At 38.8% G+C, this 16,575-nt stretch overlaps 1 protein-coding gene across 1 annotated transcript in view; it reads right to left on the bottom strand.

Moving 5' to 3' along the window:
- Positions 1-16,575, bottom strand: part of CACNA2D3 (calcium voltage-gated channel auxiliary subunit alpha2delta 3) — a 457,404-nt gene that overhangs the window by 101,277 nt on the left and 339,552 nt on the right. Inside the window, exon 17 of the mRNA XM_054215897.1 lies at positions 4,838-4,921. Within this exon, the coding sequence (XP_054071872.1) occupies positions 4,838-4,921 (84 nt within the window). The remainder of the gene's footprint in view (positions 1-4,837; positions 4,922-16,575) is intronic.

The following is a 16,575-nucleotide window of genomic DNA, read 5'->3' as shown; positions in this document are numbered from 1 at the left end:
GATGTAGTCTATTTGAATGCTATTAGATTTAAGAACGGAAGCAGCGTCTTCTTTGCTTATATTTTTAATGGCACAGATGCAGAAAGTTTAAGGTGGTTGTTTCAGGATATCTTCAATTACAACTGAAATCGCTATACTTGTGGGATTATTTTTTTTTTGTGGTAAGAAGCACCTATAAATCTTTCGCAGCTGTAATTTTCATTACAATAGGGAAATTCCACTGTCACTAATCAATTCAGATTCCCTCGTCAGGGATATTCAAAATGCAGAATAATACTGACATAATGAGCATTTTTACGTCTCTCCTACTGCTTATCTAACTGAACACAATTTTGGATATTGTGTTTTTGCTGAATAAATATCTCCTGTTCTCCAGTACCTCATGCTAGATTGGGCAATTCAGTCAGATTTTAACGAAAAATTGTGAAGACGATCATATCAGTGCACTCTGCAGGCTTTTTGAGTTAGTGTGGAGTGAAAAGAGGATGCCCAAACCTGCCAGTGAAATACCTGGGTTTATCCTCACGAACAAGCTGAGCATGGCTGACGTATCAAAAACTGCAAACTTTGCAGCTCTTTAAATTTAATTCTGGGGCATCTAGATTTGAATTAACAGTCTTACTCTTCTGTCAGTGAGTGTAAAAGAATAATTTTTAGCTGGAGGCATGTATAAAATAAAGCATATATTTCACTGTAGGTTTTTTTTAACAATACATAATAGGCAATTCTGGAAATATTTTCCCATTTTAAGTTTTGTGGTTTGGACTTGGAGATCTGGTCTTAATTAACCATCTACTTTCTAACATTTACAGAACAGTTCCATTTATCTTTAACATGGTTTTCATTTTTCTCCTATTGGTGCCTGCAGTTGTCTCAGACCCATTCCTCCCACAAGCCTCAGGCAAGTCATAGATTTACTAGAAGGGCCTCCAAACTCTCAGCAGTGTTTAAGATCAAGTCTGCATGTGGGATTTAGAGTTTTACTTTTCTTCTTTTTTTTTCCTTGCTGTGATTACATTTCTTGGCTTTGTAATCTGGTTTCTCGGCTCTTCTGCAGTTTCATCTCCCTCCTCAAATGCATAAAATAAATACTGCCTCAGTTGGCTTCAAGCCCCAAAACATTCATTCATGGTCTTTTTTATTTGGAAAAAAAGATTTCATTCAGCTAGAAATTATAATAAAAGAATTTTAGAAGTGAGTTAATGAGAAAAAGGTTTCTGTCCAAATTGAAACTTCTCGTCTTTGGTACTGCGTATTCCCAAGCTTTGCTGGAAGACACTGTTAGTTTAATAAGCTGTTAAGATTTCTATTTCTAATAAAACGCAGTGACAGCAAGATAGCAGGTACTGTTAACCTGGAAAATGAACTGATGAATATTTATCTCCACCAACTCTATTTCACGGTGAAAAAAAATTCCAGCCTTAGTTCTGCCACCTTTTCCTTCCTGGATGACTAGAGAAAACCTATTTCTTCACCTCTTCCGAGTAGTACGCATTACTACTCCTCCAACTAAATACAGCCAATCAATTGCTAACATCCCGGCTTCACTGCTACAGTACGAGATCATTCTATATTCTTGGGAAACTATGTAACCATTAACTTAATGTGGTAAAAAGTAAGAAAATGTCTTAATCAGCTTCCACATAAGTATTTCATGGGAGCAAAATACACCATTAGTAGCCTATGTTATTAAAAGCGGCTACGTGAATACATCAATTCTTTCCCTCTACAGTTGAATAAACAATGCTTTACTACCCAAGCTTGGAAAAAATCAAGAACATCAAATCCAAGGCCTTGGGTGAAGCAGAGCCACATGCAGCGCTCAAGTCAGTAAGTTACTTCACAAAGTTTTAAGTCTCCTACACAACATTTACCATTTTCACTCAAAATTAACAATATTTAGGACCTGCCTATTACAAAAGATCAACAAAGTAACATACACTTTTTGGACGCTCATTTGTATCCTTACATCAGAAAAGCTGAATAAAGAGTTGATTTTTACTACAATAAACTACATAACTTCCTTCAAATTTCATTCCCATTCTAGCCGTAACGCTTATAATGACTCTTCCTGTAGCTCCAATACTACTTTATATCACATCTCTTTCTCTTTTATTCTTCCATTAGTATTTCTGGCCATCATCTCCTCTGAAGGCTGGAGTGACATGGTATGCACACGTACACGACCTACGTAGTATTTCACACAAGCACAAAAAAACTTGTAATGATATTCCAGGCTTACTCTTAGAAATACCTGTAAAAATATTATTTGCTTGACATTGCATTTTTTCCTATTTAGATATTTGCACAAAGGTGTCCACCTGTGTGTGGCATTGCTGAAGTATTAGGACAACGTTTGGAATGTTAACGCATTTTTCCACAATATTTAACCTGCTGTTTTTTCAGAAAACACTTGGTCACTAATCCTCAAACAGTAGATGTGTAGGCTGTTTTACCAAACCTATCTATTGGGGGATCGTTTATCAAAGAATGCACTAATGAATTATGAGCACTGACAGATGGGGATCGTTCAAAGCAGTCACTACAACACACCTGTATTGTACACGAGTACTGAAAATCGTGTTTACTGCTGCTCCAAGGCTACAACAGAATATCTAGGGGGTTTTTATTATGTATTAAATATTTATCAAAATTAATTTCACTTACAATTTATCTCTTTTTTTTACTCATACATATTGGGCAATGGACCTGGATCTTTTCTACAAATGTAATGCTCCATTTAGTCTATTTGTAACGTAGTTTAACTTCTTTTCTCCTTCAAAAGATGAAACAACTGGAACGGTGAAACTGCTTGTTTCTATGTTACAATTAAAAAATACTTTTTAACAAACTTTTTTTTTTGGTGAAAGGAAACAGATAAAATTTATGTATGTATCTTTCATCAAAATGTGAAATAAAACTTCTTGCAGCCTACGGATAGACGAAACTCGATTTTTGCTAAAAATTTCCAAGAAGTGGTGACAACTCGGGTCTCAAACAAAGGAAATACTTAGAAAGAGCTGAAGCTGAAGAACTTTTTGCTTTCATGTGTATTCAGATATAATCTCAGTTATCAGTAAAACTTAATTTCCAATATCACAGAAATAGCTCAGCGTTACATTAACTGAACCACTGAATTTCTAACTAAGATATGATTAAAAATAGGGGATTAAAACTGTAAAAATGAAGCAGAGAAAGTACTGGAAGAAATAAAAAGGGGGAAAAAACCCAACACAAACTGAAGAGAAATAACAAGAAAAAAAAATTCGTGAAGGTTTAAAAGCTGTACTTAACTACAGCAATAACATTTGAAAGGAGAAAGGAAATCTTAAAAGGTCATTTGCAGAGGAACTGGTTGAGTAATATGTGGTCAAGGAGAAGAGAAAAGGCAAGGTATAAAACATGAAGTCCAAGTGATTGCCAAGATTGCAGAAGGCTGCTACAGAATATGAAAATCTAATGAGGAAGCCTTGAGTAGAGCAGGCATCGAAAACTGCACAAAGCTATACAAGAAACGTGAAAAAAAGTTGGAGCGTACACTCCAACAGAAAACTTTAAATGGGGAAGTAAGATGGGCTCCTCGGAGAGGATGAGGACAATCTATCACCTGATGAAACAGACATTGCTTAAAACAGAAACGAACTGTTTCACTGTTCACAAAGCGGGTGGAGAGAGGGAGGAATGCAAGATATATATTTTTTAAGGGAGAAAGAAAATATAGACTTATGTCAGAACAGGGATCAAGAAATTAGTACATCTGAAGACTGACAAGACTCCAGGGACAGCTGTACGTGATCCATCCCAGATTTCGGAAGGACATGACAAAGTAAATATGGGAACCTTCAGTGGATACATTCAAAACCTCTCTGGAAAAGTAGAGGTATGAAGGACTTGAGAGAAGCTAACACAGTGCTGATATTTGAGAAGGGATCGAGGAGACATCTATGAAAAATAGAGACATGCAGTCGTGACTTTGGCAGTAGGGAACTTATGGGAAAAACTAAATTACAGGACAGAAAGGGGAACACCTGGAAAGTTACGATTTAATTAAGGACAGTCAGCACAGATTCACACAAAACGAATCATGCCTAACAAATCAGATTTATTGAGGAAGTAACAGAAAGACCAGGCAAAGGTTAAGCCATGGACATAAGGAAAGCTTTTGATACAGTACTGCAGAAAAGGCTAAGCCTGCAAGGTAAGAAAGAATAAGATAAAGAGAGAACTACAGAGTCGATAGAGCACTGAAAAATGAGTTTAACGAAAGGATTGTGTGCATAACAGCTGATAGACAGAGAACGCACGCTTCTGCAGCCACCCATATGTCTGAAATTAGGAGTTTGGAGTGAATCTGTGCTTTGAACAGAGGTCAAAGAATCCCATTTTGTTTATTCATCTGATGTTTTTTGATTTTGTACATTAAGGAAAAGAGCTCTCGTTACTCCCATTAAGGAAAGAGGGATCTCACGGAGACAAGTCAAACTCCTTCCTTCATTTCTGAGTTTCAGCAGTTGTCGGGCCAGCCCTTATGAGATATTCTATTCCCTTCTCTAGCACTATATTTGCTATCCAGCAAAAACACAGAGTGGGATGCCTGGAGAATGCAAGGGTGATGACTTTTACCAAAGGTACAAAGAGTCTGTGTTTGGGGTATATGCATACGTAAGGAAGAATCAATACAAAACAGTTATAAAATTCTAAATGAAGTAAAGGGGCTACTGTCCTTTGCTTGCTGAGAGCAGCCAGACGGCCTCTCTAATGACTGCTTAAACGGTTTCCAGGTCCAGTGGTGGGTGCAACAATGTCTTCTGACAGGGTTTTAAAACACATCACTTACCACATCATCTCTGTCTTCCCACTCGACCTCAGAAAGATCCACACTACTGTAGTTGGGCTTTCTTCGTTTCTTCCCCTCTTCATACTGGCATAAAAAGGGTGAAATATTTAGCACATGCTGGTTTATTTGCACAACGATTTTGTATCAAAAGATTTTAAAAATCTGCTGGACGCATCCTAATTGTATGCAATACACATAACAGTAGGTAGCTTAATTCATACAAAGCGTGCCATATTGCTGCACACACGTTGCCTGGGAACTAAAACCCGACGTCACACGTGATTATTTGCATGGTCTCTTGCCATGATACAAACCTTTTCTTGACGGACACGCTGGGAAATCAAACTCCGCAGTTCTACCTTCTTCTCCCCATATGGAAAATACATGAGACCTTGAACTTGTAGTTTATGTTCGGTGTTTCAAGCTAGCTCTTTCAGCTGTACGGGAAGTTATATTTACTATAATCTTATCAACAAGATGTTTACCCATTTCTCTTTAAACAAGATAAGATGCAAGTCTTGTGAAGTATGGTGTTAACATTTGCTGATACTACATTTTATCTACAACTTCATGGGGGAAAAGTAATATACTAATAATGCTAATTTATAGGGTTTTTTATCACTAGTCGCTGTTACACTGTAAATTGCACATTTAAAATAAACATCCTAGTGACAAATTCATTTGACATCGAGGTGTTTATAACGTAGGAAATCCTGCCCTCTGCTGAACATTCGAAATCAGAGAGCCTACCAGTGTAAGAACAAAAACCTTGCTTGATGGAAGAAGTAAAAAGTATTTAGGAAGATCCGTGAATAAAGAACTGCTTAAGAAAAATTATGAGAATATATTTGAAAAAAATTGAATCTGGGAGAGGATCAGCATAATGTGAAATCTGGTCTCTTACCTCGTATGATACAGATAAGGGGGAGGGAAACCCTCAAGTCTTGCTATGAAGTATGAGAGGAGACACTGGGACATTGTGAAAAATCCCCAAATTGCTTTTGTGACTCCCCAACACCAGCGTCACAGAAGGAGAGAAGAGGTAGCTGTAAGGCAGTACATACAGCTGATTCTCCTCCCTCAGGGCAGGACCAACCATACCATAAACCAAAGCTGTCAGTGCTCGCCACAGCCAATTCATCACTGGGGCCAGTGGTGCAGGAACCTTCAATCCCATTCAGTGAGACTAGCGAGGCCGAAGAAAAAAGCTTGCTCTCTGGGCATTTAGAAGGTTATTCCTATCCTGACTTTTTCCTCTCTAAATTAAAAGATTCTCACGTGAATCCCACAGTTGCTTTTGTAGACCACAGTATTTAAAAATAGGCATGACAAAATCTTCCTGAAGAACAGCAAGTTTTTAAAAATATTGACTACTGTATCACAATCACAGAGAGATTTTGAGATACTTGCAGCACCGTTTTCTTCTAGCACAGGCTTCACGGAGCCTCCTTAATTTTGCTTGTAATAGCTTGGATACTCCAATTATTGCTACAAATAATTCTTTTGGGAAACTACATGGGACAAAATCCTGAATCAATTCTCATTCTTCTTTTGAATAACAAAAAATCCTAGCAACTCTGTTGGTGTAACTCTTAGTCTAAGTTCTGAGAATTCATGCAGACGCAATTGAAGAGTACTTTCATGTGCTTTTTTTGCTCCTCTGCTAGAAGCCACCATTCTTGTAACAACAAGGTTATCTACTTCTGGGCCAATGCGTGGCGAGACGTAAAGAATGTCTGCTTTCAGCACGTGCTTCTACACTAGACTGTGAATTCACGCAGCTCAGTGCTACGATTAATTCTTGCTACATGACAGCTCTGATAGCCAGAGAGAGAACTATACCCATATAGCAAAGGACAAAATTTGCAGCTGATATAGTTAAACCTCACAAGAATAAAATATGAGAGGATAACATCCAGTTCATTAGCAAGGCTTGATTTTTGCAGCTGTATTTTGCAGACCTTCCATCATAGCTGCAGCTATATCAACATTACCTTTAATCTACTCTCCGTGGCTGCACCAATTACCCAAGCAAATCTTTGATCTGATTTAGTCATTCTAGTATCGAAATGGTTATAGTCAAGCTCTGAAATACTGAGAGCTGAAAAGTGTTACATAGAAGTTAGCTGGGATCATTTGAGTAGAGCAAACGGCTCCTGTACTGGTTCCAATGTTTAATTACATCCTCACCCACAGATGTGGAAGAGCTTCTGGGCTGTGCTGCATTCTCAGACACATGTGCAAACCCTTACGTACGACAATGGAGTTGATGTTGTGTGTCTGACAGCAGAAGTATGCTTCAAACATAAGGCAAACCACTTCCATCATACTGATTATGGGGTTTGCATTTATGTTAATCATCTAGATTCCACACCTTGCACTCAAAGAGCAAAAACAAAATCCAAACCAAATCAAATGAAGAGCTGGATAAAGCATTCATAGTTCTGCAGCAAAGCCAGAATTGGAAGCGTTCACGTCTAAAAAATTCAGGTAAGCAGCAGCAAAGCCAAGCAAGGATTAGGCTCTATAAGCACTCAAAGGAACCAAAAGCGCAGTTCTTAAGCACATTTAGGACAGGAACTAATAAAGTATTGAGACGCCTAACCCCTCATTCAGCTCTCACACTTTAGGGGCTACTGTTTAATTGCCTACACAGGAATCCAATATGTGAGGAGTAGATTTATGTTACAGTTCAAAAAAGGATGGCACAAAAAACAAAACCCAACTTCCAGCAAGGAACAGATACCAAAAAATAGCAATTGTTTGTACATCTTGGTAATTTTGCTTATAAATATAATCTTCTTGGAGATACTACCTTATTCACAGCAGTAAATTTACATATCTTTATGCTTACGTAAGTAGGGCCTAAAACATAAACGCAAGTGGATCAAGTCTAAAATACTTCATGACACTACTGTTCAATTGGCCATTCTTCTCTAGCTTCTTTCTAGCCTTATTGCTTAACTAATTTCTTACTAAAAGTTATTCGTGGACATGGAAGCAATTCACCAGCTTTTAAAAATGGCATCCATCTATATCTTTTTCTCTGGTAGCAAACCTAATCTAACGTTTTGTCTCTGAGACTCCTGGGTGAAGTATAAAATACTGCTTGAAGGCTGAAGCCAAACCCATCTGCAAGATTACTACAAAGCGTTGAAACAAATTATTAAGGGACCCACTGGGAAAGATAGAAACTAGGAGCTCTACCAAATTACTCTGATTTAAGTGCATGAGACAAAGAGCTGGATTTAAACTGTTAATCTACTTTGGCCAGTACAAAATGTGTGGTGATATTATACAGTAGCTCACCCCTTGGGAGAAAAAAAAAAAGATACTGAAAGATTTTTAATATCTGGACTGCAATTGAAGAATCTTTTACTCTGCTCAACACTACATGATAGCTCCAACATATTTTTGTTTGTGGAAAGAACACAGGAAATTATTTTGTTTAATAATCAGAATGAGCTTTATCTTCCTCGGGATCTTTTACGTGAGGCCCGGCCAAACTCTTCCAGCACCGGATGATTCAAACAACATGCGACGTGTACTGTTTAAAGACTGAATCACATTTTTTCACCACCCCGTATACAACCATTTACATGTGCCATTATTAAATGCTTTGCTTTGATTTTTTTTAATTTTTTTTTTTTTAAAACACAGGCAGTCCCATACCATCTTCATTGAGTGTGACCTGCCACGTGTTTATAGAGTCAGAGTGCAGCCATCTGACCACGGGGGCAGCAAGCTACATCTTAACAGCTGCAAGCCTTGGGTCTAAGGTGACTGGAATTTCTCAGGCGTGCTCCATCTGGATAACGGGGAGGTAGGAGAGAGTGAGCTGCTGTGACAGCAGCTTTGGAAGCATCAATAGATTTTATGAACTTGCTTAGCCACACTTGTGGAATCATCCATGAGAAAATATTATAGCAAGGAAGCATCTACTAATCAACAACCAAAAGCCAGAGAGGTGAAATAATTTCAAGGGAAAGCTCTTCCTTGCCAAACTACTATCCTACATACAAAAGCAAGGAATCAGGAACTAATAAACGTAGCATCAATCAATTAAGTTTCACCTTTTTTGATTAGTACTTCAAAGTCAGGATAATGCATTAATCTAAACAGGATTTGAGAACTGTCCCTTTTTTGTTGTTGTTCAGAAGAGACAAACTTAAACATAGGCAAACATGTTTTGCTGGGCTTGAATTCTACATAATACAATACACAATCCAGTTGCACGTGTAACTGTAACTTACATTAAGCCATCTTGCAAAGGTATTCTTGTCTACAAAGTTCGATAGGAAAGGTCGAATGAACAAATATCGGAGGAAAAGTGTCATTAAGTAAAATTACACACTTTTCCATATAGTTTTAAGTAAACAGACACAGACTGAATACACTGTCATTATTGCAATGCCCCCGGGCCAGCCAGTTATTCAGGGACCTCCCTTCTCTAAGAGCCGGGACACTAACGTTACCACTTACTGTCTAGTGTAGCTCTGAGTGACACAATGCAAAGACTGCAGCTGTTTGAGTGGAAACTGCATTGAACCTGACTTTACGCGGCCAACGCAAGGGCTGGTACCGAGACCCTTCCCAGCCAGCCCCGCACAAACTGCTGCCGAGTCACACTGCTCCTCCTTGAGGGACCCTGCAAGGAGAAAGCTCGGATTACGCCAGCTTCTGGAGCAGAATCAGCCGTTTCTGCCACCAGTCCTTCAAATGTGGCACCTTTGCCCTTTGCATAGAATAAGGCAGGAGTATGTTGCTGCCTCCTCCCCTGGCTCCAAAGGGGCGTACGTCTCCGAGCGTGGCTCAGAAAGAGCCACGTCCCTCTGCTACGCAGACGTGCACAGAAAGGAAGGGGAGGGGGCACTTCCTTCCTACTTTTCGGCAAGGACTGTATTAATTCCGAATTGCAAATTCCTTTACTTATGGATTAAGTCCTTCCAACATTAGTCCATTAACAAAATAATACTTCTACCATAAAACGTTCAGAGTTTAAACGCTACGGGACAAAGTCCAGATAACGTCTTTCCACGACAGAGGAAGGTCGTGGGAAGACAGGGGAAGGGATCACTTCAGTAGACCGATTCATACTCTGACTTTTTAAAAAACAAAAAACCAGTGAAAATTTCCCTTCACTGCTTCACCTGTCACCCGCCGTGACTGAGCTTTCATTCGTCATGTCCTACGTAGCTCCAAAACATTCTGCCTGGGAATACCTGTGAAGCAGCACCCTTTCTCAATGCAAATCACTACTGCTTGGCCTTTCAGCTCTTTATTTCATTTGGAATCTTTTTTCCTGCTCACGTGATCCTGATCTGTCTTTTGTGATACTTTTATTTCATGATTTGTATCTAGTTTGCAACCACAAATGATCTTTTATTGATCTGCACTTACTCTTGAATTTGTAGAACACTCACAGGTGTCCAGTCAAAAACCAAAGTTGCTTTCTATAGGAAGCTCCTTATTTTAAGATTTAAAAAGGTCACATCTTGGTTTTCTGAGGAGAATAGGAAGAACAACTTCCCTTTCCAAAAAGAGACTTTCATGACAAGCTTACTATTTACGATGTTAATCCAGAAGTCCCTAGGTTATGGTTGGCAGCAAAACCCAGTTATTTTGGACTGATTTTTCATGTCAGATGGCAGTGAAAAACTGTCACACTATAAAATTTGCAGAAACACTGCAGAGAAAAGCTGATGACAGGAGCCATGTCATTTGCTAGGGAGAATAATGCAATTCTAAGTTTCCAGGCAGACAAAAAGTAGGAACAATTAGATGTACCATGTACACAGAAGAACCGTCTAGCGAAGTAATAGAAGAAGAAAATTCTCATGCCACGAGTATTTAAATTACCCCCTCTACTTACACTCATAACAAGAATTTGCAGTGCAAATGGTGCAGTAATGTTTAGATTGATAAAAAAACCATGGAAATACACAGGGTGAGATAAAGGGAAATACAAAACCCAGCTTTAGTCCCACATCTCCAGGCTGGACAGAGAGGACGTGGGCTGAGCTCGCTTCTTCAGGTGGATCGCAGCTGATTAGCAACGCGACATGTCTGTGATTTGCTCCACTGAAAAAAACAACTCCTCCATTTAGGATTTTATTTGCATTCTCAGGACCTTATCATTTGGGATTATGTAAAACTGGCAGCTGCTTATAATTATTTGGGGTTTGAGTAGAAATAATTAAAAACATCTGCCTTTATCTTAATACTACCAGACTTAAACCCATGAGCTCAGTTATACCTAACTTCAAAGCTGAAAGCAAAGAATAAAAGAAAGCTTCACATATTGCTAACAAATTTTCTGTGATTCATTTATATGTACAACCAGTTATTCAACAGCCTTCAAACCTTTAATTATCTTTTAAATATATGTAATTTTGCACTTCTAATTAGATAGCAATTTAATGCTCTCACAGGGATTCAGATGGGCTGTCTTTTTTGAAATGTAAACTGCAACAGGAATAATCATTGGCATTCAAGTGATTGAATTCTTCAGTTATTTAAATGAACGTGAGGCATTTACACTGTTCAAATCTTTTAAATATTCTGCTGTCAGCTACAGCTGTAGAGTTTTATGGAGTTGCTGAATAAAGCAAGGGTAAGTGTAGGTTATCTTACGTTCCAGGCGGGACTCCCCAGAGAGAACTGAGATTTGCTGCTTATGAAAGGCTAACACTGCTTAAGTGGGGCATTAATGTCTCCCCCGAGACTTGGGTTTCTCTGTTTTTCTATATTAGGAGAAACAAATTTTCCCAGAATTTACAGCTACAAAAGACTTAATACTGTTCTAGCAATCTTTAAATACTGCAGGTCCTTTACCTTAATACGATGTATCGGGACAGCCAACATTTTAAGTTTAAAATGGTGACTTACTCAGGCAGCTAAACCATCCACATATTTCAGTGAGGGGGTTGTGACGGATACACGGGCTTTGATTTCTATGTATAACTTTCCCTATTAAGACCGATGAGATTAAACAAAAATGTGCATCATTTTAAAGAAAGCAAGTTATCAACTGAATTGCTTTACAGTGGTAAAAAGAGCATTCACGTATAACCATTCAAAAAATGACCATTACCAGCCTTCCAGAGCTTACACTGAGAGTTCAAATATATGCCTCGATCTATTCAGAGAAACGGAGCGTTTTGATTTAAACTCAGAAATATTACAAAATTCTCAGTCATCATGGATGTTATTAGACTAATTCCTAAGTCATAACACATTTCTAATCTTACATTTATCAAAAAAATCCAGAATATGAATAGAAGATGCAATTTCATTCCATTTGTCTTTAAATGCATATTTTCTTTAATTAAGGAACTTGAGCTCCTTGTTCAGGAACTTCAAGTACCCTAATTGAACCTAATAATTACCAAAAAAAGAAAATCCCTCTTTAGTCCCCAAACAAAAATACAAATTCCACTGCCAACTGTAAATCAAAAAAGCCACAGACTTCACAAAATCTTCTAGCAATCTTGCTATTATTCATTAAGAACCACCCAAATATTAGGCTTGAGAGCAACCGTAAAACCCCTAACACCAGATAAAATTCACAAAGGTGTCAATCTGTCTGTGGCAGACACTGATTGTTCAGTGGCATTCCTTAATTTCTCTGTAATCCCACTACACTTTCCTAAGAAAGCAGTTTTCCTCTGGCACCTACATTTAACAGATTGCACGGTGACAGTTATGGGAATTAATACGGTGGTTGCTTTTAAACGTATGTAAAAAGTACATATGGCTTGTTTACTACTCTTCCTTTACATTCAGTAAGCTCATTTCTTTGGCAAACCGTAACATCATCATACCGTATTTTGCTTTTTAAAATTCAATGGAGTAACACCTAGCGCACTGCAAGTGCTGGCAGGGTACTGAGAAGCAAGCAAATAATCTGACATAACTGCCTCTGAGAAAAACTTTGTCCTCGTACGCGCTTTTCAAGCGTATGTGAGGAGCCTCAGGAGCCAAGTTGCTGCCTTGAAAATCTGAAAATTCACTTTTGAACTCCCAAGCGATTCATTTTATTTTTTTTTTTCTAAACAGTAAGTCGTGGTTTCAAACTAAACATACAATTCAAAACTACATCACGCAATTTGCAACATGCTCTCATGGAAAGTAAAGTATTCTCTCGTGGAAAACAAAACACTATTCTGTGAAAATGCAGACTTTTTAATCAAAATGCAGCATTTTGATAATCAAGGAGCATTCTGATACAGCAATATTTTTTTAAAAACAAATTTCGAAACATCATTACCATCAGGTATAGTTCCTTGAGTTACCAATGGAGTATTTTGCATAGGAAATGCACCCTAAAAAGGGTATAAGTGTGTAAAAGGAAACACACACCCTAAAAAGGATATAATGGGGAAAAACATTTCGAATGCAATTTAAAAAAAAAAAAAAAAGTCCGAAAGCCTTTTTTTTTTTTTTTTTTTTTTTTAATAATTAAAATCCCACCGGAGATGAGTTTCTGGATTCTAACCCCGCGGTTTGGACCGCGGGATGTCGCGGAGTGTCGCGGTGCTGGGGCGCCACCGCATGGCGGGATGTTGCGTGTCCAGGGTTCCGCCGGCATCCGCGGGTACCCGCCCACTCCGCCCTCCGCGCCTCCCGGCTCCGCGGATGCCGGCGGAGGATGCTGCCATAAACTTCTGCAAGTACCTTCCTCATCATCCCTCCTTCAGCGACTCCCCCGCCAGCTGCCCAACCTAAATTTATTCAAAAAAAACCCAAAAAAAACCCCCAAAAAAACAGCAAAAGAGGGAATCTCCGAGGGAAAAAAAAAAAATTAAAAAAAAAAAGAAAAAATCGCATTTTTAAACATAAACCCAACAGGATAATCAACAGAGAAAAAGAAAAAAACAAACAAAAAAACCAATGCCGCCAGCTTCATGACTAAATAGACTGGGCAGCAGGCGATGAAAATCGGGCACAACCGGAAGCACTCTTCCCCAGCGACCAGTTGCTCTCCCGCCTGCCTGCTCCGCGTCCCCTAAGACGATTCCTTCAGAAGCGGTACGTCAGGTTCGGAACTAACAGATACGGCCGCTGGGGTTAGCAACTCAGGAGCCTAGTAATATCCCAGCTTTCCATCGCCATAGGAAAATCTAACAGCGACACAAACCAGCGCGGATCGAGTCAGTAATGAACGTAACTTGAACGTAAACTCTAACTCACCCAAATAATTTTACTTTTAGATAGTATCTTTGGCGAACTAACTCTAGTCCTACACGCCTGTTTTCACATACTTGCTGTCACAAATTTCATGCAGTTTTGCCACTAAGTACAACGGTATCAGGGTTTGGCCTGCAATATTAATGTAAGAGCCCCGGCCAGCAATCACTTCGCTCTCCAAAACTCCACTGAAGTCCACAGAAGTCTCCCACTACACGCTACTGACAGAACCCAGAGGTAAAAATGATTCTTCCCAAAAACTGGAGTGAACAGACCATGAATATATCACAATGAGCTCCCCGCAGCTGACAGCTTACGGGCCACTGCCCAACATTTTGATTTGAGAGAGACAGACTGTCGTATAAGGTAAGGAAATAAGTACCTTCAAGATGTACACTGGGGCCAGGAACAGAAAACCACTTTTGCCTCACTAAAACATGCCACCACAGAAGAAATAAGGAAAGAGGATAACACCCTTCGTCAGTCTACCTTAAAGCTCTCCGCTGTTCCTGATTTTCATGGCCTCCTGTTTATTAAAATATCTAATCGGTCATGAATAAATACTAATATTTTTGAAGGAAGTAATTTGCCAGAAAAAAAAAGGGACAGTACAGCGAATGCACGTGCTGTAAACTCTGCGATGTAGATAAGGAACTTTCAAATACATATTCCGATGGCTGGCAAATACAGGCTGTCGGATGTACCTGGGACGCTTGAGGGTTTCAAAAGCATTTTTAGGAATCAAGACAAAGGCATGATTTTAGTATTATGAAAACTGGAGAATGCCATAAAAAACACTGCATTTATATCCAGTACAGAGTGGGATGTTGGAAAAATCCCGTGGATTTTAATACATACACAGATAAGGAAAAAGATTGTGAAGGTAGTGGCCGATCACGAACTACACCCAATCTCCTATCGCACTTTCCTGTGCAACAACAAAAAATTTTGAAGATAACTTCTCACCACACTGGCATCTCACACAGAAAAAAGAAAAAAAAAAGGTTTAATATAAAAAGCTTACATTAAAGCAGAACAACACGTATTTCAGCATTTTAACCACTGAGGATAATTAACATAGCAAAATAAAGAAAATAGCAAATATATGTATATACAGAATGCTATGACAGGTAAATTTTAAATTGAATCAGTTTCCTTGTAACTTTGGCTCTTTAGAGCAATTTTGAGGTTATGTCTATGATGCGGCTGGATGTGAGATAAAGGCAAAGTTACAAGTAGTCACTTGCCAGGGACGAGCTGGCTGAGGTAAGAAGGCAGCGAAGATGCAGCAGAGGAGACTTTAGTCTGTAATCCAGGTGCTCTGAAGAGGTTCGTACAGCCCTGGGGCCGCCTCTTCTCTGCTACGGTTACCAAATACAGCCCAGCAGGCAATCGCGGGCAGAAAAGGGAGGAACACGGAGACTGGATGACAAATAAGAGGTCAGAAAAATACAGAGAACGCGACAACAAAAAGCCAAAATGCAGAAAGGCAGGAGTAGAAAAAAATTACAGCAAGACTGAAAATATTGGTTGCTTACTGTGATGAGAAGATTCAATGAGATAACGATCACGTATTATTACAAAAAGTAACAAATTGAAAAGAAAAAAAAATAAATCAGGAGCTCCTGCTTTTCACATTCATAATATAAAATCTACTTCTCATGAAATATCAAAATTGAATTCAAAATAAAAACTCAAAATAAAAAATTAAAAAAAAACCCCTGCGTAAAATGGTTACAATTTGGAAAATCATTAGTGTGGGAAGTTGAGAAAAATGAATAAGTTCATACGGATAACAGAAGTATCCACTATAATAAGTCTTAATGTTAAAATATCAAAATGAAATGTTTATAGGCAGCAGCCTATCTGAAACTGTGAGAAGTTACACTGAGTGCTGTGAGATTTTCCACATCCTCTAACCAGTTCCTGCATCTTCCTCAGGAACAGTCTCCTGCTGGATACTGCTGGCAATGGGATTCTGGACGGGAGGGTCTAGGCGAGGTGACTCAATCTCCCGAGCGCTGTACTTAAACACCTGACAAGTACGTACCATCTCCTAGAGACAAAACACGTTTTGCCTGAGAGGTGAAATGCTCCAGTACCCATTTAGAGCTTTCTGTCTTCCCTAACGGTAAACTGCTTCTACTGAGGCTGGAAGGTTTTGACTCCCTAATATTTACATATTTGGCTAGCAGAGCTCCTGCTTCCCATAAAATGAGAAGATACAAATTCATCATTATGAGACATCATCTGTGGGGGCTGTGGAGGTGAAAAAAAAAAAAAAAAGTCCGTGGAGCATGTTACCTTAACTGAGCAGGGTCTGAGCTGGCTATACCGGGATACATAGCGTTAGTGACTCACCACCAGAATGGTAAAAAAAAAAAAAAAAAGATTAATTTGCAAGAGCCATTTCTGAGAATTATTTTCCTTGTTGATCAGTGATTTGCCAAATTCTCTACAGGTATTGTCTTCCTTTCCACAGCTGTGAAAAATTCTACCATGCAGAATCACGGGTGATATTCTTAGAAGAAAAATGACAATTAAAGCAT

This window comes from Rissa tridactyla, chromosome 10, assembly GCF_028500815.1.
Source record: "Rissa tridactyla isolate bRisTri1 chromosome 10, bRisTri1.patW.cur.20221130, whole genome shotgun sequence".
NCBI lineage: Eukaryota > Metazoa > Chordata > Aves > Charadriiformes > Laridae > Rissa > Rissa tridactyla.
The sequence above is the reverse complement of the archived record's forward strand: the minus strand, read 5'-3'. Positions and strand labels throughout refer to the sequence as shown.